The sequence below is a fragment of the Callorhinus ursinus genome, unplaced genomic scaffold (assembly GCF_003265705.2).
Source record: "Callorhinus ursinus isolate GAN/ISIS: 27379988/994484 unplaced genomic scaffold, GSC_fseal_2.0 scaffold99, whole genome shotgun sequence".
NCBI lineage: Eukaryota > Metazoa > Chordata > Mammalia > Carnivora > Otariidae > Callorhinus > Callorhinus ursinus.
In genome coordinates this window covers 1,023,893-1,048,917 of record NW_027397161.1, presented here as the reverse complement: position 1 = coordinate 1,048,917, position 25,025 = coordinate 1,023,893, and the positions used below count along the sequence as shown (strand labels likewise).

At 49.0% G+C, this 25,025-nt stretch overlaps 1 protein-coding gene across 5 annotated transcripts in view; it reads left to right on the top strand.

Moving 5' to 3' along the window:
- Positions 1-25,025, top strand: part of PTPRN2 (protein tyrosine phosphatase receptor type N2) — an 822,430-nt gene that overhangs the window by 221,845 nt on the left and 575,560 nt on the right. For 4 of the 5 annotated variants that reach the window (XM_025859126.2, XM_073888925.1, XM_073888924.1 and 1 more), the window contains one exon: positions 13,125-13,238. In XM_025859126.2, coding sequence (XP_025714911.2) covers positions 13,125-13,238 — 114 coding nt within the window. Of the gene's footprint in view, positions 1-12,905; positions 13,023-13,124; positions 13,239-25,025 lie in introns of those variants that run through there. The other variant, XM_025859127.2, reaches the window with a different exon arrangement.

The following is a 25,025-nucleotide window of genomic DNA, read 5'->3' as shown; positions in this document are numbered from 1 at the left end:
AGCAGAGGCCTGGCAGAACCACACTGCGCGAGATGGTGAATAGCAGGTCAGAGAGGCTAATGTCTGTGTTTGAGGATGTATCAGTGCTACCACCTAGTTGATAATATTAAGAGGCAAATTTTCTCTGCAGGAAGGGCTAAATGTTGTGAGGCTCAGTGTGATTCATTTTTGTGGATCAACATTGTGCTTGGGATTACCAACACCAGCCTGCCCCAGCCCCCCTCCCTGGAGAGTTCTGGGGCCCAGAACTTTCTATTCCAGGACTCCAAACCCCACAGTGGCCAGGCCTCCTCTTCAGGGGTCAGAAGTCAGTAAGAAGTTAAAACACTGAATGGCAGTGTTGCACAGACCTGATCCTGCTTCGGTTTTCAGTAACCATCAGAAGGAGGAGAATGTTCTATCGGCTGTCCCGATGGCTCTGGGAGACAGCACATCAAAGCCGACTGTGGGGTCAGTGGGAGAAGTGCTCGCAGACGTTGGCTCAGGGTAGTGGGCCAAGGTAGGAAGCGAGTGTACCTTCTCTTCTCAGCACCGGACGTTCCACTGCCGACTGCCTCCAGGTCTCTGCACAGCCTGAGTCTAAAGCCCTGGAAGTGAAGGTAGCTGGGTCATGCAGCATACCCTCCCCGAGATACATGTGAGTTCTGGAAGCTGGTTCTGATGGGATGTGGCCGCTGTCTGAAGGGTTTCCAGAACCGTGTCTCGGCGTTTGTTCCTGAGAGTCCAGCCTAGCGACCTGAGGGCCTTGCTGGAGCCAGCGCCCGTGTGGAACTGAAAGAAGTCTGGGTCTGTTTGGGTCGAGTAACAGTCAGCTCAGCAGGCCAGAGCCTACCTTCGGCCAGGCCTCCCGCCTCCCTGCAGACCGGCGTGTTCCGGGAGCTGTCCTGTTTGCACACTAGCAGGGAGGCACAGACTACTGCGCACCTTTGTTGACAGGGTCCTGAGCTTTGTCGCTGTGACCTTCTGAAGTGGACAGGTGTGGGAGCTGGTAAGGCACACCGCAGCTAAGACCTGCGATCTGAGCTCCCTGCATTGGGTAACGTGTCTCTCATGGGCGCCTCACTTCGGCGTGACTGCTGGCTGACAGAAGACACCGGTGAACAGAGGGGTGTTTGAGGGAAGGACGATTCCAGTAAGACCCTGGCACGAAGCAGTCCTGCAACTTCTCATCAGATGAGGCCCAGATTGCTCCAGGTTTTACTCTCTCCAGTGCCTTACGAATGCATGCCTCTGGGGCCTGCTGCGTGCATCCCAAACTGCGAGCCTTCAGCGTGTCGCTCGCATTGAAGTTGCGGGAAAAGGAAAATACCACTGCCTCTCGTTCTCTGTCTGGGTGGATTCCATCGGGGGCCTCTTTGGTCTTTACTTTTGCTTATTCAAGAGCTAGAAAAATCTGGTTTCCCACGTTTGTATGCAATTCCAAATTCCTGGGTGACACTGCAACCAACACTCTGAAGAGTTTCTTGTATTAAAATCCAGGTGGTAGAATTTGCGTTCGCACCCCAGATGCAAAGCGTTGCAAGCAACCTAACAATATGGCGGGTGACCGTTTGGGTGGGGGATGCACTTGCTGCGGGGTACACAGGAAGCAGCCCTACTTCACTGTGACTGGAGCCACCACTCCCCTGTGGAGCCAGGAGTCCTTGTAGCAAAGCTGCATAATCCCAGACTTGCTGGGTACTTGCGGTATTCAGTCTTGTGTCCGCTGGATGCCAACCCTCCCCAGGCTGAAGGCTTTTCCCATACGGGTGTGGAAGACCAGTCAGGAGACCAGGGCCTCCCAGCCATCCTCAGCTGGGCCGCAGTAGTAGAGTGCCCTGGCCTTGCCTCCTCCAGAAAGCCCTCCCTGATCAGCCCTGACTTTCTTCAACAAACCAGGCCTGTCTCGGGGCCTTTGCTTGCAGGCACTCAGGTCCTGTGACATCATGGTGTCCACGTGTGTCTCATCAGATGGGAAGGGCTGGTGTTTCCCTGAATTCAGATGGCTGGGCCTAGCTTGTGGACAAGGTGTGCTCATTGGTTTGAGCTCACCTAAATTTGACCTTATTCTGGGGACTGGGAGGGCACAGAGGCCCCCCCGAAAACCTGTTGGCCGGGCACAGTTGTGGTCGTGACCCCATGGCAGCTATAACTGATCCCAGGAGCCCAAGCGTCTCCTCCCCCGCTCTGGGTGGAGGCGGCCCTTGCTGAGCGGGACACGGTAACGTCTCTTAACCTGCATACTCCGTGCTCTCCAACAGGGTTCTGCTTTGTTAGACTCTTTTATTTTGAATTGCTTTTTGTTAAATTTTTAAATTATGGGGAAATATACATAATTTAAATTTTACCATATTAACCCTTTTTTAAATGTACAATTCAGTGGTACTGAGGACATTCACATTGTCTCGCAGCCACCACCACCTTTCCTCTCCAGAACTCCTTCCATCTTCTCAAACTGAAACTCCGTCCTCATTCAACCCTAACCCTCCGCAGGCCCCTCCACTCTCCGTCTCTGTGAGTCTGATGCTTCCAGGGCCCCCGTGGGAGGGGAACACACAGCATTTGTACCCTTGTGGCTGTGGTCGCGCCTGGTAGTGGGTGTCAGGATTCCCTTCTTTTTACAGCCCGAATAATACTCCGTTCTGTGGATGGACCACATTTTGTTTCTCTGTTCATCTGCTGGTGGATGCTTGGGTTGCTTCTACCTCTTGGCTGTTGTGAATAATGTTGTGGGTAGAAAGTATTTCTTGGAGTCCCTGCTTTTAATTCTTCTGAGTATAAATTCAAAAGTGGAATTGCTGGAGCATATGGTAATTCTGTGTTTAATTTTTTTAGGAACTGCTATACTATTTTCCACAGCAGCTGCACCCTTTACATTCCCACCAACAGTGCACAAGAGACTTTTTTTTTTATTATGTTATGTTAATCACCATACATTACATCATTAGTTTTGGTGTAGTGTTCCATGATTCATTGTTTGTGCATAACACCCAGTGCTCCATGCAGAACGTGCCCTCTTTAATACCCATCACCAGGCTAACCCATCCCCCCACCCCCTCCCCTCTAGAACCCTCAGTTTGTTTCTCAGAGTCCATCGTCTCTCATGGTTCGTCTCCCCCTCCGACTTACTCCCCTTCATTCTTCCCCTCCTGCTATCTTCTTCTTTTTTTCCCTTAACATATATTTCATTATTTGTTTCAGAAGTACAGATCTGTGATTCAACAGTCTCGCACAATTCACAGCGCTCACCATAGCACATACCCTCCCCAATGTCTATCACCCAGCCACCCCATCCCTCCCACCCCCCACCACTCCAGCAACCCTCAGTTTGTTTCCTGAGATTAAGAATTCCTCATATCAGTGAGGTCATAGGATACATGTCTTTCTCTGATTGACTTATTTCACTCAGCATAACACCCTCCAGTTCCATCCACATCGTTGCAAATGGCAAGATCTCATTCCTTTTGATGGCTGTGTAATATTCCATTGTGTATATATACCACCTCTTCTTTATCCATTCATCTGTCGATGGACATCTGGGCTCTTTCCACAGTTTGGCTATTGTGGACATTGCTGCTATAAACATTGGGGTGCACGTACCCCTTCAGATCCCTACATTTGTGTCTTTGGGGTAAATACCCAGTAGTGCAATTGCTGGATCGAACGGTAGCTCTATTTTCAACTGTTTGAGGAACCTCCATACTGTTTTCCAGAGTGGTTGCACCAGCTTGCATTCCCACCAACAGTGTAGGAGGGTTCCCCTTTCTCCACATCCCCGCCAACATCTGTCGTTTCCTGACTTGTTAATTTTAGCCATTCTGACGGGTGTGAGGTGGTATCTCATTGAGGTTTTGATTTGGATTTCCCTGATGCCGAGTGATGTGGAGCACTTTTTCATGTGTCCGTTGTCCATTTGCATTGTCGTCTTTGGAAAAATGTCTGTTCATGAAGAGACTTGTTTTTAATCATTTGCTTTTATTTTCATTTTTTTTAAGATTCATTCATTTATTTTGGAGAGAAAGAGCATGCACGAGTATGAGTGGGGGGAGGGGCAGAGGCAGAGGGTCAAGCAGACTCCCTGCTGAGCACAGAGCCCATGACCCCTGAGATCAGAGCCTGAGCTGGAACCAAGAGTCAAACGCTCAACTGCCTGAGCCACCCAGGCGCCCCTAGTTGTTTGCCTTTTAAAGAAAGATCAGACTTGTCTGGATACTTGACGTAGATTGTGAGTTTCCTGAACTCTGGGGTCCCTCGTTGTGTGTACACGCGGAAGCTCTTGGTTCTTGCAGGAACTTGTGGGGGCATTTGTGGTGCATGGTAGGTGTCAGGTGCTTCGCCTCTGACTTGATTTCACTGGGAACATGAAGGCAGCTGAGCAGTGAAGAATGTTCTGTTCCTTGTCTCATATTCTCAGCCTGGGGCAGAGCTAGGAATGTCCAGGCTGTGTATGGGTTGGCCCAGGCGTCTGAGCAAGCAGGCCCGGCCTGAGCCTCTGGAGGGGCAGGCCCCCAGGTGGTCCGTGGACCACTGTTTAATCAGGGTAGCTCACAGCTGCCATTGGAAGTCAGCACCTCCTGCTCACACCCGTCCCCGTAGTGCATGTGGCTCCAGCCTGCCAGGAGGAGCTCTGGGAGCCATGTGGCACCATCCCCATGGCCAGTGCAGGCGTGAGGACGACCTTGGGAAGGGCCCAGGACCCTCTGGCCATGGGTGGCTTGTCATGGTGCAGGAAAAGTCCACTCAAAACTGTTGCTGGTATCAGTTGGCTAAAAACAGCCATGTGCTGGTCCTCTAACTGTCAGTGGTTTATTTTTTTCTGATGTGGGCTTAGGCGATCAAAACGATGAAGGTATCTGGTCTTGCTTCCCCCGCCCTGGCCAGGTGCTGGCTGTCACAACTGCACAAGAGAGATGTCACGTGAGTCGTAACGAGTGTGCAGACTTGAGGCCAGCCTGCCGCTTACTGTGTGACCTGCAGCAGGTCACTCAACCTCTCTGGGCCCTGGTTTTCCCACCATGACAGTTCAGACCGCTGAGAATTGTCCCAGGGTTAACTGAGTTGAGTGTGTCCGAATGTTGCTGGTGCATCATAACTGTATGTAAACATGTTAGCTCTTCCTTTGAGAGCTGACAAACATGAGACCAGCGGATTTTGTTAATTGCTTTCAGAACTAGACATTCCATCCCTGCAGTGTAACTACAATGACCACATTTGCGGCGTCAGAGATTGGGACACGTGTTCGGGAAGGAAAGCTAATGCTCAGGGTGATGGTGGCCAGAAGGTGAAGTGGGCCATTCTGGAAGATCCTGGGCAGGACTCCCATGCATCACCGATGCAAGATACTGGGTTGAGACCTTGGGCAAGGTCCTGAACGTCTCTGCCTCGGTTTCCAGGTGGTGTGAAATGGGATGGTGGCACTCCTGTGTAACAGCTTCGTGGGAGTGTGACTGTGACAGGGATTTAGAGTCATCGCACGGAAAAGACTTAGAAAAGTGCTTGGAACATTAGCTCTCAGTGAGCAGGGATGGGACTGGGTTTACTCTTGCTGTGCCATCTTCACTGTTTTCCCTGCAGAGCCTCACCCTGACACCCACTCCCCCGCCGGCCTGCCGGCCTGGGGCTTATGACCCGCCGTTGACCTTCCCAGATCTTGTCATGCTCCTTGGGTGATGGGAGAAGTCGATCCCCAGTAGTCACACAAGGCGTGGCCGAACATCACCAGCTCCCGAGCTCGAGGACTGAGGCTAACACGCGGCTGCTGGACAGCTGATACCTCTGTTGGTCCCCAGTCACGCTCTGCATGGAGTGCCCCTGGCATCTGATGGAGCAGGTCCTTCCTCGGTGGCCGTTGTGTGAGAGGCCTTGTGGGTGCCCTGGGCAGCACAGTGGGGTGGGGAGGGCCACTTCCACCTGCAAGGGGAAAGAGACTGGGTCCTAAGGGACCTCAGTGGGGAGCCCAGAAGGCAGGAAAGGGTGGTGTAGCCGGGAACAGCAGGACCTGGGTGACAGCGTCTTTGGGCTGGCCTGCAAGGTGGGTGCAGGCATCTGTCTGCAGATGAGGGGGATCCCTTGGCCGGTTGTGAACCCTGCAAGAACGTGCATGGATGGGTGTATGCGTGTGTAAGCGTGCGAGCTTGTGTGGGTGTGTACACACGTGTATGAGCTTGTGTGTACACATGCAAGTGTGCATGTCCCTTACTTCCCCTGCCTCCCTGGGGAACAACACCATCACCGTCTCTCAACTAGGGCCCAGCCAGCTCGTGGGGCCACCGGCTGGGTCGATTCCGGGTCTGGCCTGTCCGGCCTTCCCGGGAGCGCCCCTGCCATGTCACTGATGAGGATCCAGTGATGCGGAGAGGCGGCCACGAGGGGTCACTGTGGCTGCTTCATCCTCCCTGGGCGCCGAGGGGCCAAGTTCGATGCAGGGTGGGGGCGAGTGACGAACCAGTTTTATAAAATGTATATGCTCCCTAGATGGCGGCTTATGGGTGCTCAGATGCAGCAGGTGCGGCCGTGGGGTCAAGCGCGGGGCCTGGGATCCCCGAACACACCTCTCGGCCTGTGTGCCGTTTCTGAGCACTGAGTTAAACCCTTGGAACGCCCCAGGAGGTCCTGCGGTCAGACCTGTTCTTGCTTCCTGTTTCCCAGGCGAGCCCCCGGGGCTGTTTTAGGCAAAATCCTGTTTCTTTTGTCTGCAGGGTTGGCTCACCACTTCACAAGGTGAATGAGTGCATCGGGTGTTTACCGTGTGCAGTATTTTGAGAGAAGCTGAATGCCTGTCACAGGCCATTGTTTCTGTGATTATGGAAAGAAGCAGGGCTAGTCCCTGCACTAGACTTCCTGAAGCTCTTGTTTTTACCCCTGCAAGGAATTCTGCATGTGGGTGATTTAGTTTATGTTTCTCTCCTGCCCAATAAAAATAGTAATAGTAATAAATTTTTTTTTTAAAGAGGCTCCACACGCAGCGTGGAGCCCAACATGGGGCTTGAGCTCACAGTCCTGAGTTCAAGACCTGAGCTGAGATCAAGAGTTGGAAGCTTAACCGACTGAACCGCCAGGGCCCCCTGCCCCATAATTACTTGAAAACCACCTCTGGTACACCCTCATTTGCAAAGACTTTATGATTGCAACACCTTTTCTGCCTATCCACTTCTTACTCCAAAATCAAGAACATTGTTCTTAAGGTTTCCAGGGAACCAAGATAATACATTTGCACATATTATTTACATGAATAGACTATTTATATAAGTTATTGAACAGGTATGTACATTGCCATAATTTCTAAATGTGCTCTAAACTAATTATCCCACCCTGAACATCTAAATAAGGTGATCACATTGTGTTTATGAATTACCTAGTCTCATTATTTCTTCCCAAAGAAATAATGGGGTGAAGAAATGTAAAAAAGATGTATAAAAAATAAAACAGGTGAAGATATTAGAAAAAGAAGAAGAGAGGATTAAGTATCGTGGGTGCAAAGAACATGGTTACTTCCTTGAGAAAAATACTACCAGAGCACAACCAGATCAGTAGTCTGATGAGAGCTGCCTCATGACCAGGCAGGGAGGGCCCCTGGAGGGGACGAGGTGGTCGGTTCTGGCCCTGGGGTCTGGGAGATTCCTCCCCTGGATGGGTCTTTTTGAGAGAGACGCTGATGATATTGTGAGGGATGTTTCTCGGTAGGTGTACAATTCAGGCTCCACAGGCTTTTTTTTTTTTAATGTCCTTTAATGCAAGCCTGAGGCGAGTTGCATGAGGGAAACTGAACAGAAATGGTCCCCTCCTGGAGAGACCTAAAACAACCTGTTCAAGCCCACGGCTGCCTGGTGGTCTGACCTGCTGGTTTGGGTCGTTCTCTGGGAGGCCTGGCACTCAGCAGGCCCCAAAACGACAGCATCCTAAGAGGGAAGGCCTGTGTCTCTGAACATGAAGTCTCTTCCCCAGAGCAGAGGTCCACTAGGACCACCTCCTCCATGTGTGAGGGAGAACCAGTGCCCTGAGCCTAATCAAAGATGAAGGAGGAAGCGGCACGATGTTTGTTGAGAAAATGCAAAGGTGCACACCCGTCGTTTGCGGGCTCCGGCACGAGCCCCCCCGGGTTTGCTCTTGGCGATCCCCGGTCCTTCAGCCAGGTCATTTGCTGGAAGTTGTAGACTTGTAAATCAGTGTGAGATTCCAGCAAATTAGGATGCTAGCTAATGGTGCTATAAATTTCTGTGGGCATCTCAGCTTTTTTTCAGGCAAATGGAAAAACACCAGTTAATCAGTCACAAATATTTATTGAACCCACTGTGGGTGCAGAGGACGGTGTCAGATGCGGGAGCTCTAAGAGGCGGAGCTTGGATGCTTGCCGCCCAGGAGCCCACGGTGCCCTGAGGTGCGAGGAGAAGTCAGTGTCAGAGGGATGTGGAGAGGTGTGTGCATGTGAGTGTGTGCACACATGTATGCTGTGCAGCCTGGGGACACGCACTGCCCCACAGAGCAAGGGAGAAGTGGTCCAGGAGGAGGGCGTCGCCGCTGGCCTCCAGCAGTGTTTAGGGGACAATGATGTTTATGAGTGAAAATGACTTTTGCCTGTGGGAGTAATGCTCCAGGGAACACTGGTTACAACACACCTACAGACAATATAAACAGACTGTTTTCTCACATTCTTCCAGAAATCCAGCAAAGAAAAAAATCACCTCTGGGAGGTGACCTCCCCAAGGAAGGGTGCAGTCTCACCCCTGGGCGCCGCTGGGGCGTCTGTTTCCCCACCTCTCCCAGCTGGCAGCAAGACAGCTTTGTTACTGCTTTGGAAAAACACATGTTCTCTGGGCCATCTCTCAGAATATTTGCTCGAACCCTAGAACCTTTCTGTGCCACAGACACATGGAAGGGGCTCCCCTGCAGCTGAGCAGCATTGGCATCCCACGGGTTCCCCTCTGAAAAGGCTGCAGATCTATCCGGTTCTCTTGTTTCCATGGTGGCCAGCCTCGCTGAACCACCCTCCTGTGGACAGGCAGCTCCCTTCACCCCGTGGCTCCTGGCAGAATGGAAAACCAGCCTGTAAGGTCCTAGCAGCTCCTGGGAGGAAGGCCCCCACACCCTCAGGCTTTGTCTGACTTGCTTCATCACATCTTGGAGCTCAGTCCCTAGGTCCCAGAGCTCTAGGGATCGGGGGCTTCCTGCCCTCCACAGAGCCTGCCCCCCCTACCTAGATGTCCTTGCCAGCCCCATGTAGGCAACCCCATTCTGTAAATGCTGGAGCCCAACCTGATGCCACTTTCCTGGGGCCTTTGTATGTTGCATGAGGTCAGTGCCCCTTCTTCATGCTGCCCTGTAGCATGTTCCTCTGTATTCTGTATCACAATCGTGCGTGAATAGTTTGCATGTCCACTTCTGCCCCAGAAGCATGTCCCACAGTATTCCATCTGTCCAGCAGGTGACGTTAGAGCAGAGCTGTGCATTTGCCAAGGTTGGGGTGCAAGGCAGAACACTGGGCAGGGATGGACTCGCAAATGCACAGCAGATATGGGGCTGGAGATAATGCTAAGTGTGTTGATGAGAGTGTGCACACAGTCCTCCAGAGGACACAGAGAAAGCTAGTGAATTGTTTATTGAGTAATAAATATGGAAATCAGGTTTCTGTTAAGGAGGTATTAACAACATCTATTTCCTAGATGAACTTATGATGTTGGAATAGCAGTACCCTTGGGTTCTCACACTGAGTTTGGCAGTTTAACAAACAGTCGAGGCTGTGTGTGCATGTACACACATACATGTCACGTGCAGAGCACAAAACACATGAAAACAAATGCATAACCGTGCAGGACACATGTAGAGGCACACGTACACATGCAGACACGCAGACACACGCAGACACATGCAGACGCGCAGATGCGCAGACACACGCAAACACACGCAGACACACAGACACACGCAGATACGCAGACACACACAGACACACGCAGACACATGCAGACGCGCAGACACACACAGACAAACACAGACAGCCAGACATGCAGACATGCAGACACGCAGACACACGCAGACACGCAGACACGCAGATACGCAGACACACGCAAACACACGCAGACACACAGACACACGCAGATACGCAGACACACGCAGACACATGCAGACACATGCAGACGTGCACACACAGACACACACAGACAGCCAGACATGTAGACATGCAGACACGCAGACACATGCAGACACGCAGACACAGAAGCACACATTCATGAAAACAATGCATGTGTGCACTGTAGATACACACGTAGATACACATGCACACACAAGTACTGTATTTCTAAAAAAAATTATCTGTCTAAATGTGGACCTACATAGTTTAAACCAATGTTGTTCAAGGGTCAACTGTGACACTCTGGAGCTGTAAAGACACAGCTGTGGAGACAGTCAAATGGCCAGTGGTTGCCAGGGCTGGGAGGGGCAGAGCGATGAACCGGTGAAGCACAGAGGATTTTCAGGGCAGTGAAAGTACTCCGTGTGATGCCAAAATAGTGAATACATGCCATTGTGCATTTGTCCAAAGCCATAGAATGTCCCCACCAAGAATGGCCCTGATACAAACTATGGACTTCGGGTGATAATGATGTATCAACGTAGGCTCGTCACTTGGGCAAATTACCACTCTGGCAGGGGCTGTTGATTATGGGAATGTGTATGCATATGTGAGGGCAGGAGGTATCCGGGAAATCTCTGTACCTTCCCTTCAGTTTTGCTGTGAATCTAAGACTGCTTTAAAAAATAAAGTTTAGGGGTGTGTGGGTGGCTTAGTCGTTAAGCGTCTGCCTTTGGCTCAGGTCGTGGTCCCGGGGTCCTGGGATCGAGCCCCACATCGGGCTCCCTGCTCAGTGGGGAGTCTGCTTCTCCCTCTCCCACTCCCCCTGCTTGTGTTCCTGCTCTCGCTGTGTCTCTGTGTCAAATAGATAGAATCAAAATTAAAAAATGATAAAAATAAACTTTATTTGGGGCACCTGGGTGGCTCAGTCAGTTGGGCATCCGACTCTTGATTTCGGCTCAGGTCACGATCTCGGGGTTGTGAGATCAAGCCCTGTGTCAGCCTCCCTCTCTCTCTGCCCTTTCCCGCACTCACACACACTCTCTCTCACATAAATAAATTAAATAATAAAAAAGGTTTATTTAAAAAATAAAGTTTAAAAAAATGTACTGGGGAAAGGTCTGTCCTACCTCATCAGCAAGGTTGTAGTCTAGGGGCAAAGAGAATCAATGGTTAGTTTAGTTTCGACTTTCAAATCATCAAAACTAAATTAGTGGCTAAAACTAATCTTAAAAACACAAAAAATACTCTGTATTACATTATATATATGTGTTTTAAATTCATGTTTAAGAGAAAGATTTCAAGAAAATCCAATAAATATTTTTCTGAAAATATATTGATGACATTGTATTGTACAGCGTAAATCAAATTGAAAGAATGATGCCATTATACTTCGGAAGGGAATTAATTCATTTGGGATGCTCCAAAATAAGTAGGAAATGTCTGGCTGCTTTTCACTGATGAGGACTCCAGCCAGGAGGGAGTCAGGAACCCGATTTCTCTTCCTCCTATGGCCTTGGTCACGATGCTCATCTGTAAAATGTGGGGTCAGACCATCTTCATGCTCCTTCTAGTCCTCGTGCATTATGATTTTACTCTCAAGATACTCCATTTGCAAAGGAAATTGGAAGTTTTAGGTGCATTCTAAAGAGTCCTTGTTTTTTAGCTGCTTTCCCCCGCCCCAATCAACACACCAGCCACAGGCATGGTGTTCTTTGCACAAAATAAAATCAAAAGCACAGGGACACTTACTGTCTGTGTTTGTGTGGAGCAAATTGCCTGTCTCCCTGGGTGGTGACGGGGGACAAGGCCCTCCCTCCAAGAGAACTGTCGTTGGGAATCACTCTGGCCCAAGGTGGCCATTGTGTTAATTGAAGGGAGTTGCTCAGACAGAGTGCCACGGAGCCCAGTGCGGTGGCGATGGCCGGCAGAAGGTTGACTTCGGCTGTGCAGGTTGTCTTCCCAGATCCTGTGAGCTTTGCAGAGTCTCGTAGAAATTCACGATATCCTTTCGATACTTAAGAAGATTTTCTGCTAATCACACAGCACCGTCCGTCTGAAGCACATATGTAATATCAGACCAGTAATTACTGAGTCAGCCTGGCACTGGGCAAATGTGTTTCTGCTAATTAAACTTGTTGCATTTGAATGGCTTTCTTCAGCTACACTTCGTGCAATGAGCCCATCGTGAACAATAAAGAAGTGCTTCCCCTTTCCGTCCGGGCCTGAAACTGCAGATGGCCGCCCTGTGTATCACACACTGGCCCTTGAATTAGTCTTTTGTGTGTACGAAAGACAGTAATTTGGATGTTTGAACCCCCTACAGGAAGCTTATTTCAAAGTGAACAATTTGCCGAATAAAGACTAATTGGGGCCTAAATTAATTAGAAGGTGTGGTTTGAAAAGATGATGAGCAGAGTCTGTCATTTTAGACAAATGGAACAGAGCTAGATAAATTGGTCCCTGCTCATGTCTCCTGTTCCGGGAGCACCTCTCCTCTGCCACATTGCTGAAAGCGCCCCTTGAAATGGGCCTTGTTGCCATTCCTGGGTCTGCCCCCCGTTTGCCAGCCCCCTCCAACATGGCACCTGCGTGGCAGACGCTTCCATAGCCCTCATGGCTTCTGCAAATTAATATTTATATTTCTTGGGTGTTCTGTTTCTCATCTGGAAAACTGGCCCTGAATGTTATTGATTTTTTTTTGGTCACGGGACTGTCAGAAGCAAAGCTTCACATCAGAAAGGTGAAAGCCACGGGCAGGAAATTATAAAAAGTGAGAGGTGGGGGAGGCGAGGGGGCAACGGATGTGAAATAGAATCGAAAACGCAAACGACTGCATTCACGTCCTTTTCTCTATACCTTTGCAATTGTGTTTTCCATGATGCTCTTTTATTTAAATAAACCATTACTTTCCAAGTGCTTCTGAATTCTGATAGCGTTTTGATGACTTTCTCAAGCCATGTTCCAAAGCCTCAGCATGGTGCATAATTAGAATATATTGCAAGGATGTGTTTAATACCTTTCTTCTCTCTGAAAACGAAATGTCACTTTCTCTTTCTTCTCTGCCTCCCTTTCCCCACAGACGGAGTGTTTGGAAGGTGCCAGAAGGTTCCAGTGATAGACATAGACCGCTATGAAGTGTCACCGCTGGTTCTGCAGCACCTGACCGCCACCCTGCAGAAGCTCTCCCGTACAGGTAGGCGGGCTTGGCCCAAAACTGTGTCCTGAGACTGGCACACTTCTGTTGGCTGTGATTGCACTCAGTGCTCCTTGGAAACCGTGGGCCTCTTAGGTGGCAAGGAATTAGAAAAGGGCGAAATCGGCCAGTGTTGCAATAGAGAGAAGCAGACTGGGAGCAAGGAGGCTTGTTCATGGAATGTTCGGTGGGCGTTTCCTTCGTGCGTTGGACGTGGCCCTGGCTTGCCTCTGCGCGTGCGGGAGCCACAGCAGTTTCGTCCCTGCTTCAGAGAGTCCAAAACACCTGCGGAGTGGCCGGGTGGGCACCAGGAGGCCTCTGGGCAGCCTGCTCAAGCCCACCTGACCACATCCAACCCAGTGGCCGACCGGCCTCCAGAATATCAGTTTGCCTCTACATACTGTCATTATGCAAGTTTCTGTTATACAGTTCTGTCACAGGAGATTGCTGTTATCTGTTTACTTCACAGGGGTGCTAAGAAGATAATTTTATAAATTACAATAATTTGAAAATTATTATGTATAATTGTCATATATGTAATTAATATTATGTATATAATTTTTACGATGGAGGGGAAGCTACGTCAGCATGCTTAGCATTACTGTGACCTGTTCTTCCTGCTGGGGTGAAGCCCTATTTCCTTGTACCCTTAGAGTCTGGACAGGAGCTGACTTGCAAACATCGCCATGGTGTTGGGTGAGGGTTGGGGGTGAAGTTCTTGGGAGTGGAATTGCACGGTCAGTACCTGAATGTCCCTGCTGGGGGCCCAGGCCCGGAAGTGAGGGACCAGGAGAGCCCCTACATTCTTTCTTCATCAAATCCTACAGGGCTTATCAGTGGCTCCATAAAGAAAAGAAGGTCTGTGGTCCAGTAAGTTTGGGAAACTGTACTTGCTCTGTTCCTCCTTTTGAATGTTCATAATGTACACTGGCTGGCTAACACACCAGAAAGTTCTGCAGGAAAGAATTGTGTTAATTCAGGGGCGCCTGGGTGACTCAGTTGGTTAAGCCTCTGCCTTCGACTCAGGTCATGATCCCGGGGTCCTGAGAGCGAGCCCTGCGTCAGGCTCAGCGGGGAGTCGGCTTCTCCCTCTGCCCCTCCCCCTGCTCGTGCTCTCTCTCTTGCTCATTCTCTCTCAAATAAAATCTTTTTAAAAAAAGAATTATGTTTGTTCATTCACTCGAAGTCACTGGACTGTGGCACCCTCTCCCCCGGGAGCACCAGCTGTCCTGGGGTTCAGTCAGGGAAGCAGACCACGTACACGGTCAGTTACAGGGGTTTGGCTGTGTACAGCTGTGGCAGATGATGGAGTGTCCCCACCAAGCTGCTGTTCGTGGGGCCTGAATCTGCAGGGAGACAGTGAGGAGGGACGGTGGGTGTGAGGTTGGAGGTCAAGGACAGGGACAGTCCATGACTGTTCTGGGGGCCTTGACCTTGGGGGTGAGGTGTCCTGCAGAAGCCGGGCCCTCATCAGGGAGCTGAAGACACAGTTCCCAGAGGCTGGGGAGGCTGAATGGGGCCTTGGGGGAGCAGGGCCGCTGCTGCAGGTCAGAGTGAGTGGGCAGGGGGGCAACGATGTGCGCGAGCTGCAAAGCGCCTGTGGTCCTACAACATTTAGTTCATGATAGCCACGTCGGGTGGTAGCTTGGAGGACCATGGTCGAGCGTTCGTTCTTGACCAAGGTATAGTAGCAGGCCGGAAGCAGTTTCTTGAAAGGAGAGTAGCTATCTGCAGAGGACGTCATGGTTTGCTCCAAAATCCTGAGGGTCTGCTCTGTAGTTCACCTATAGGGGCCTTTCTTTTCTTTTTTTTTTAAAAGATTTTATTTATTTACTTGACAGAGGGAGACAGCGAGAGAGGGAACACAAGCAGGGGGAGTGGGAGAGGGGGAAGCAGGCTTCCTGCTGAACAGGGAGCCCAATGCGGGGCTTGATCCCAGGAGCCTGGGATCAGGACCTGAGCCGCTCAACCGACTGAGCCACCCAGGTGCCCTATAGGGGCCTTTCGAAGGCTGCAACCCCATCATCCGTGTCTGCCACTGACATCCTTTGGTGTGCAAATATCTTACCCAGAGATGTGGATAGTTGCTACTTCCTGCTCATTAGGTCCAATCAGCCCAATGTTGTAAATGTACTGATGTCCCGTGCATGATGTCCTGTGCAAAGGAGAGCTAATTAAGGCCCCTGAGGACCAGATACTGGCAGGGGGCTGTAGGGTTGAGAGACCCATGACAGCAAAGGGAAGATGCATTGCTGGCCTTGCCCAGTGAGAGCAGACGCTTCTGGTGGTCTTGACTTCGGGCGTAGGGAATGCACTCACTGGACTAGTAGCTGCACCGTGGGTCCCATGCTATGTTCACTGGCTCTATCAGGGAGACCACATTTGCTGTAGCAGCAAGCAGCTGGGTAACTCACCCCCGGGTCAGTTCCTGATAACCCGCTGCCCTTCTCCACCATCCGCCGTCCTGTGCACAGGCCAACTAGATGCATTGAATGGGGTGTGGTATCAGTCACCACCCCTGCACCCTTCACATCCTTGATGGTGGCACGATTCTCCCACTGATCACCCCCTCCAGGGATGCAGAACTGCTTTTGGTATACGGTATATGGTTTTGTAAGGAGAGGCAGTCCTAGGGCCTTTCCCACCAGAATAACCCTGGCTCTGCAAGTCAGGGAACAAGTGTGGGGGTTCTGCTGACTGCTGAGTGTGTCTGTTCCAGTTACGGGTTCCGGAACTGGGGAAATACCCCCAGGATGAATCTGATAACCTGATTCCTATAAGCCCCTCTCTGACTGGTGGACCATAGTGACGTTTTGAGTTTCCTGGTGTTAGTGTCAGTCCAGAGTCAATGTTTGGTAACCACTGAAAAATGTCATTATTTCCTCTTCCCTGGTGCACAGTCATCCTAGCAGAGGCCATAGGTCCCTTTGGGGAAAGGCTAGGAGAAATAATAACAGTACAAATTTTTGGCTTGTGTAGCCTTCAGGGGACTTGCCCCCACCCTCCACCTTCATTCATGGGGCTCTGGTCTGTGAGATGGAAATTGCCAAATCTGGACATTGTTTTCGTTTACATTAAGGTTAACTTTTTGTTTTGCACACTCCATGGGTTTGCACAAATGTACACTGACCTGTGTCCATCATGATAGGATCATACGGAGTAGTTTCACTGCCCTAAAAGTCTTCTGTGCTCCCCCTGTTCTTCCCATACCCCAATCCTCCAACCACTGGTCTTTTTACTGTCTCCATAGTTCTGCTGTATCCAGAATGGCATGGAGTTAGAATCATATAGTATATAAGGCCTCTTCAGATTGGCTTCTTTCACTTAGTAATATGCATTTAAGGTTCCTCCATGTACCTCCATTTTCATGGATTCATAGCTCATTTCTTTTTAGTACTGAATGACATTCCATTGTCTGGAGGGACGACCATTTGTTTATCCATTCACCTACTTGAGGGCATCTTGCCTGCTTCCAAGTTTTGGCAGTTGTGAATAAAGCTGCTGTAAACATCTCTGTGAAGTTTTTTGTGTGGACATGTTTTCAGCTCTTTTGGTTAAATACCAAGGGGTACATTTCTGGTTCATATGATAAGAGCAGGTTTAGTTTTATAAGAAACCACCAAACTGTCTTCCAGACATGGATGTGGAGGGGTAAGGGGTTACTAAACCTCTTTGAGACTCAATTTCTTCATCCAGTGAGTGTGGACCATCTAGATCACCCAGTCCTGCCCTAGATCACCGAGCCCTGCCCTAGGTCACCCAGCCCTGCCCTAGGTCACCCAGTCCTGCCCTATGACACTTAGTCCTGCCCTAGATCACCTAATCCTGCCTTAGGTCACCCAGTCTTAGCCTAGGTCACCCCCCTCCTGCCCTAGGTCACCCAGTCTTGCGTTAGGTCACCCAGCCCTGCCCTAGGTCACTCAGTCTTGCCCTAGATCACTCAGCCCTACGCTAGGTCACCCAGTCTTGCCCTGTGACATCTGTCTTGCTCTAGAACTGACCCCCTTCCCCAGTTCTAAGTTGATTCCCTCTGGCTGGTCCTGAAGCAGGCTGCACAGGTTTCTTGGGAGCCACCTGGCACCTCCCACAGAAGCTGGGAGACGTCTGGTGGGTGTGGGATTCTGTCTTGGAGATGGCGGGCGTTTCTGCTGCTGGTGGCTGTTTGCTGCTTAGTCACAGAGGGCATGTCAAAGTGACGGACAGGCTCATGGATGTACCCCTCAATTAGCTTGTACTTGTGATGGCAAATTGCATTTCTTTCTTTTTGTTAGTGGTTTGGAAGTCACACCCCAATTAGACTGGAGGTGTAGGTGTGAAGTGGGGTTTTATAGTCTAGTTTGAAAAGAAATTTCATGGGGAGAATCACTGTGCTTTTCTGGGAACCACACTGTTCTGAAGATTTCTGGAAGTGATTTTTGTACATCCCTCCAGGCCCCTGAAGGCTCGTGCTGGCCAGTTCTCTGCTACTCACCTCCCAGGTGGCTGATGGTTGGAACCTCTTCTCTGCTTCTTGCCTCCCTCGGCCAACACATTGGAGATGCGTGGTCCACAAGGCTTCGGGGTAGACTCGCCTCCAAACTTCCCATGGTCCATGTGAAGATCCGGTTCTGGGGTCAGGCCTGCAGTTATTACACAGTTTAATGATGGTTCTTTGGGAAAATCATTATCCAGCTGGAGAATATGAAGTATGGGCATAAGTCTGAGTTGCTCTTTATAAGGAGTTGGAACCCTGCTTCAGAACAGGACAGGGGAAGGTACTCTGGGCTGTGCTTGTTGCTTAGATCTACAGACTGACTCCCGAAGGACCCTTGCTGCCCCCTCCCCACCCTTCATTCCGAGTCCTTATCTTTTCTCTGAGGGGACCTGGGAGGGAGAGAAAAACAGAGGAAAAGCACTTTCAGGTGGCAAAATGATCATAATTTTTGACTTTGATATTGCCCCATGCTGAGCCCCCGTCTGGGTCTGATCTTTCATGTGACCGGGCACCCCTGGCTTCATCTTGGCCCCCTCCCAGCCATGGCCTGACTCTGGAAGCAGACAAGGGCAGCCTCCCTGAGAGAGGCAGAGGTGGCACATTCTCTTTACTACCTTGCTCAATGCCTGCTCCTTGGCACGCACCCTGCAGACCATCTGATCTTCCTGACTGCTTGTGAGCCTTGAGATTAGCTTTTACTGCTCCTGTGTTTCTGGTGCGTGCTCTTGGAGACAAGGGGCATCTTCTTGGAGCCAGGAAGTCACACCAGCCAAATGATGCACAGAGCTACACCTCGTTGAGTCCCCAGCCTGCTGCAGGCTTTGGCTGAGGGTCAGCTCTGGTGTATCACAGAGAAGAGAGCACAACTGTTGTGGATGGACAGCTGAGCCTTCTAGCTCAGCTCTGCCCTAGGACAGCTTTCCTGCTGCTGGCTGCCTCCTGACCCGTTACCTCTCTTTCCTGGGGCTATGGATTTCCTCAGACTGGGAAAACTCATCCTTGGAACTTGGAAAATGCAGATCCATGGGCCCATTCCGTGGTTCTGACAAGGGCCATGGAGCAAGACCTGGGAGTCTGTGTCTTCAGTAAGCATGGGAGACAACCCTGAGCCTGGAGGGGCTGGTCCTTCTTGGCCCTTTGCTGTGTCTCAGCCCTGCTCCTACAACTGCATCTGAGGGTTCATGAGCTGACCCATGCCCACGTATGGGGAAAGGGCCATGTCAATCCAACCAGTACGAATTTAAAGCCGGGTAATGTTGATTCTGGACTGCCCTGCCTGATGTTTGCCCTACAACAAGCCTTAGTATAAATGCAGTATGGCTGCCACTCAGTGGGCAGTCACCACCTCCACTCCCATCAACACATGTACACATATGCGCTCACACATGCATACATCCGTGTACACAATGTGAGCACAAACATGTGCATACGTGTACTAAGGCACACACATGCACACACGCACACATCCACACAGATAGATGCACACATGTACACATGCTACCACACACACGTACACCAGTATGGGCACACACGGTCACATACATGTGCACACATGTATAAATACATTCACACATACATGTGCCCACATCACTGTGAGCCCTCATCTAACACTTGTTTCAAACAGCACCATGTAATCTGGAACTCTTTCTCTGATTTTTTTTCAGTAAGTGCTCTCTACTCTCGTTCTCAAATTTTCTTTGGATGTTTTAGGTTTTTTCACTCTGGTCATGAAACGCTCAAACATAACACCCTGGAGGGGTTGGGGAGTTTATGTCTTACTCTAAGGAAGCAATTTCTAATCCTGCTGGTTTCCTGAACTCGGTTAGCCTGATATGAGATGGTTTTGGGGAAGGGAGATTTTTCAGAATCCCTTAAAATCATACTGCCTATGTAGGCACATTTGAAGTAGAGTAGGTTGTATGTATTATACATGAAGATTGCTGTTTGGTGATGTGGTTGCCAGTCTCATTGATGGCTGCCTGCACTGCCGTTGGGGAGCCTTCCTCATGAAGAAGGAAAGGAAAATGGGATTTAATTGTACAATTTTCTTTTTCAATGTAAGTATATACATCAAGGAAAAAAATATGTTCACTTTCTGTTTACCATTCTTGTGTCCTACAAGAAGAACTCTTCTCATGGTTCTCTCATGTATTAAATTTTTTAAAAATACATTTCACTTCTTCTGACAAGTCATTAAAATACAGCATTTAAATGTCACTCGTTGGCACATAATTCGCTGTCATGAAAACAACTATGGATTTATTTCCTGGCAAGAATCTCCTGTTGTATTGAGCTATATGTCAAAACCAAAAGCAAAAAAGCAATATTGAAAAAAAAACTAACACAGTTTTATAATTCCTTGAAAGAGAATGAAAAGAAATCATCTAATGGTATGGAACACCAGGATCGGCAGAGTGATTGCCGGACTTGACGGCTGTCTGCAGAGGAGCTAGGTACTGGCTCTGCGTTACACGCGCATTCTGCACCCAGTCACTTTGTGCAGCAGGTCAAGCTGAGCGTTGGCTTTCTTCTTCATTCTCCTCCTTGATCAGTCTCTCTGCTTGCTGTCAACCTCCACTTACTAACCTGTCTTCTCTTGTTCGAGAACCCAACCTCTGCCCCGGGAAGTTGGAGTCATTCCTTCTTTCTGAGGTCCAGCTGAGGCCCCCACGCCGAGTTCCGGGCAGATTCATGCTGTGGGGTGGGGGAGGTGCACGTGGAGGGCACGTACAGTCACAGAGCTGATGCTTGTCCTTCGCAGGGTTTTCATTATGTTCATTTGGACATTCACACGTGGTGGGAACCTGGTGGAGGGGCCACTGAGAGTGAGTGATGAGTAAAGGGGGATGGAGAGGCCATGAGAGGGTCCCAGAGTGGCACCTGGACCACAAGGCCCAGAACATAAAGAGCACTCATAAATCAGTAAGAAATGAAGTCCACTCAGCCTCACTAGAAGTCAGAAAAATGGAAGTTAAAATCATAAGAGGTTATTTCATTAACTATAAGATGGCAAAAATGAAAGAATCTGACAATCCCAAGTATTGGCCAGAATCTAGGGCAAATTGGAAAGTCTTAGACACAGCTGACGCAACCATTTTGGAAGCTGTTTTGGCAACAGAAATAATTAAGTGAATGTCCTACATCACAGCTCTCCACTTCCAGTTATGTGCTCCAGACATCAGTGCTCAGTCTGTAACCGTCATTGCTACGTCTGTGGCAATGCAAACCAGTGGAAATAACCTACCTAAACATCCATCAGCCAGGACGCGATTCAACGTTATACGTAACCAAGGCCAACAGACTGGAGGCACACATATCAACATGTCTGCATCTCACAAACATGTTGAGCAAATAAAGCGAGGTCATATAGAACGCGCAGAGTCCGAGACTATGCGAAGGTGACAGAGGAAAACAGTTACTGTCGGCTGTTTAGGAGAACTCACGTGTGTGGTCCACATGGAACGGGGGATACAGGGCGCTGAGTACAACGTGAGGACAGTTGTCTCCTCTGGGGTGAGGCAAAGAGAGAGATGCAGGCAGGGAGGGGTCTCTAATGTGGCCTTTTACATCTTACAGAAAACAGTGGTGAGTACAGGCTGTTTATTAGGTTATTTTATTCCTGTTTGTGTGCATGAAACACTTTATGATCTATTAAATAATAAAGAGGCTGACAGAGCAAGCAGAAGACAGTACAAAGAAGGAACTAATGAAGGAAAGAGCAGAAAACAAGAAAGAGATAAAGAAATAACGAAAACATTGAGAAAACAAACAAAAAGCTGGGGTCTTCGACAAGACTTATAAAGCGGAGAGACCCCTGCTTGACCAGTACCAATAATAAAAAGGAATAGATGTACGACAATGGGGAAGGAAGTGTCACTAGGGGTGAGCTGAATCTAAACACCACGGGAGAATACCATCAATCGCTTTGCTCTAAGGAATGTGAAAAGGCAATTAAAAAGAACTATAAACCAGTAAGAGTGACTCCAAGTGGTATAGAACACTTGGATAAGCCTAATCATTTAAAAAGTCATATACCTACATTTTCAGAAAGTTGGTTTTGTAAATGCAGTAAGCATTGTATATATTCATAGTGGGGAATCTGTTCTGTTCCCAAGCTCCTCTTGTGACGCTCCCTCAGACAGAGGACCCACCGCCTGTACAGACGAGGGTGCAGCCCTCCTCAGTCCTGCAAACACATGGTACTAGAGCATGTGTCACTTTCAACACTGGCATGTGGGGTGTATGCACATAGCAGCCCAAACTCTGCAAAACCCTTCATGTGACTGAACACTGACCACCATTTCCTATTTGGTAAGAATCCTCCAGAACCACATTTTCTTTGCAAGTCCGTATTTGTTTGTAACATCTCCTTGGCTCTAAAGCACCGCTCCTTGCTGGTGGGTTTTGCCATCAAAGGAGAAATGAGGGGTCTTAAGTAAATGAAAACCCCTCCCAAGACAAACATTTTCTCTGTAAAGAAGTAAAAGAATAGTCAAGGTGAGCTTGCAATATTGTGTGGACTGAGGGTTGCTGAGCTAAAAGGAAATATGGTATCAAACAAATGGACTAGTGATGTCATTCACATTGCAAAGGTGGCCTCTCTACCTTCCTGAAGCATTCTTGGCAGATTTCCTTTGAACAAAGAGCTCCCCTGGTACATTTCAGAATTGGTTTCCAGATTATTGACACCAGGACAAACATGTGAAAGCCGAAGAGTTAGCAGCTACTTCTAAATGTTGATCAGTCTGAAATGAAGAGAAAATAGTCCTATGGTTAGAAGAGAAAATATGATCGATTTTTTAAGCTTTATTTTTCCTTAGCTCTTCAGAGCTGTGATACCAGAAACTACATAGTTCGTGCCTATTCCTCTAAGAACTCCATTGTGAGAGAACCAGTCTTACTCTGTGCACTGCGTTTTCACTGTTGTCTCTTGAGGAGCAGAATAACTAGGAAATATATGTCTTTGGGGGTAAAAATCCCATATTTTCTGTGATTTTCAAGGACTTCCAGAACGTTGCTTCTGGCCACACTCAGTGGGTCCTCCTGCAGTCCACCTGCCCATGCCTGGTGCTCAGTGCTATGTCCAGGAAGCTGCCGTCCTCCCGGGAACACCAGGGGGCCTGGGGCTCGGAGCCTCTGCGCCCACATCCCACACACCCACGCACTGCCCGCCCCATCAGCAGCCTCCAAAGGGTACACACAGCTGGGGACGAGCGGATGGGCCAAGAAGGTGTAGACTAACTGACACAAATTCATCTTTCATGGATGTAACTATTGTGTCACGTCAACCATGGTATCTGATAGTGTGCTGAAGAAAGCTAGCAAGATGATGATTTGATAACTAGCACCAGGTATCAGCATCCCCCTTGTCATGGTGGAAGTGTGGTGAAGCGCAAAGTGAGGCAGGGTTCAGTGGACACACGTGTCCCAGTTCTCGGTAAGGCAAGCGAATCACACAAGGGACATGGAAGGAGCCAAGCTCTGTGTCCCTTCAGTGCTGAGCTTCTCCCCCTGCCTCTCCTCTGTGGGAGTCTCCCACTCACCAGGTCCTCCCCCGGTTCTCGCTGTCAGCCCGCTTCCCTGTCCTGTTGCATGACCCCCCTCCAGCGGCTCACCCAGATGCATTTCTTTTTTTATTTTTTATTGTTATGTTAATCACCATATATTACATCATTAGTTTTTGGTGCAGTGTTCCATGATTCATTGTTTGTGCATAACACCCAGTGCTCCACGCAGAACGTGCCCTCCTCAATACCCATCACCAGGCTAACCCATCCCCCCACCCCCCTCCCCTCTAGAACCCTCAGTTTGTTTTTCAGAGTCCATCGTCTCTCATGGTTCCTCTCCCCCTCTGACTTACTCCCCTTCATTCTTCCTCTCCTGTTATCTTCTTCTTTTTCTTTTTTCTTAAAATATGTTGCGTTATTTGTTTCAGAGGTACAGACACCCAGATGCATTTCTGATGTTGCAGTGCACTTTCAGGAGCTGATGACAGACAATCACATGATGGATTCTCAAAGCAGAATAGAGGCAGAAGTCAGAGCTCTGCTTCCTGAGCTGGGATGCACTTAGCTGACACCAGAGTGAACCTTCAATTTACATGGAAGACTTACGACAAACACGGGAGCAGAAATGAAAACCAGGACTTACTTATCACTTAGAGGGCAAACCACAGTCATTCTTTCTATGTATTTGAGAATCAAATTTTTGCCTTTTAGAAGATGCTTGGATATCAAGAAAAACTGACAAACTATATATTGTCCTTATAATTAAAAGGTAGATTTCTTAACTTTGGACACTGGAAAAGCTTGCATTTTTTTCTCATACAAACTAGATATTTTGCTTTTTAATTTTAAAGCATGAAGCTAGGTAGACCTTATCTTATTAAAACTGGAAAAGCTAAAGGCTCATTGAGGGTGCTGTTGAGCATTAATGGAAAAACCGCCCCGGAGACTGGCATCTGCTTTAGAATACCCTGGAGTGGGGACCATCTCTGTTTCAGGGAGACTTCATTTCCGACACGACAGAGCCTCCCTCCTCAGGAGAGTTAGATGTACCCACAGAAGTGCAGCCGAGGCCTGGGAAACCTGGGAGCTTCCCAGAAGGCACAGAACACCCTGCATTTCTGAGAGAAGCAGGAAGGTGAGGGGGGGAACACCAATTTATGGGCTGTAATTTAGTGTTAAACCTCACTAAAAGCTATGTAGGTCATGGAGCCAATCTTCTATTCTTTGAAATAATTCATGCTACAGGCTTGTGTATTACCTGTCTTATCAAATAAAAGCCTTTGGACTCAGGTGGGCAGATAATTACAAATGGATTCTGGACCTCTCATTTTGGAAATAGTTTTTAACCCTGCTCTGCTTTCTCTCCCTCTTTCATCTCTCTCTTGAGTTAAACTTTCTTGTGATTTTGTAGGGTTCTGGGGGTGTTAGCTGGTCTATGAGTAAATGTCAAAGCTACATGAAGTCACTCTTATCTGAAGTCAGGAGGTGAATGACAGCGTGCAGGAACACTGGTGCAAGCAGAGGGTTTCTCAGTGCCACGTCCATCCTCTGCAGGTTGCGGACCAGGAGCCGCGTGCCAGGCAGCGAGGTACCGACATGCTCGGCTGTTCTGGGTGGTGTTCTCACCACAGAACACTCTGTGAATCTCATGTTTCAAGACAAAAGGCAGGTGGAGAAACACCTTTGGCAAAACATTAGAAACCAACCAAAACTAAAAAATTAGTTTGTTCACCAAAACTAAGGGCAGAGGGGCTCCTAGACCTTCAAAAGAGAAACAAAACAAAAGAAAAACGCTCACACACACAA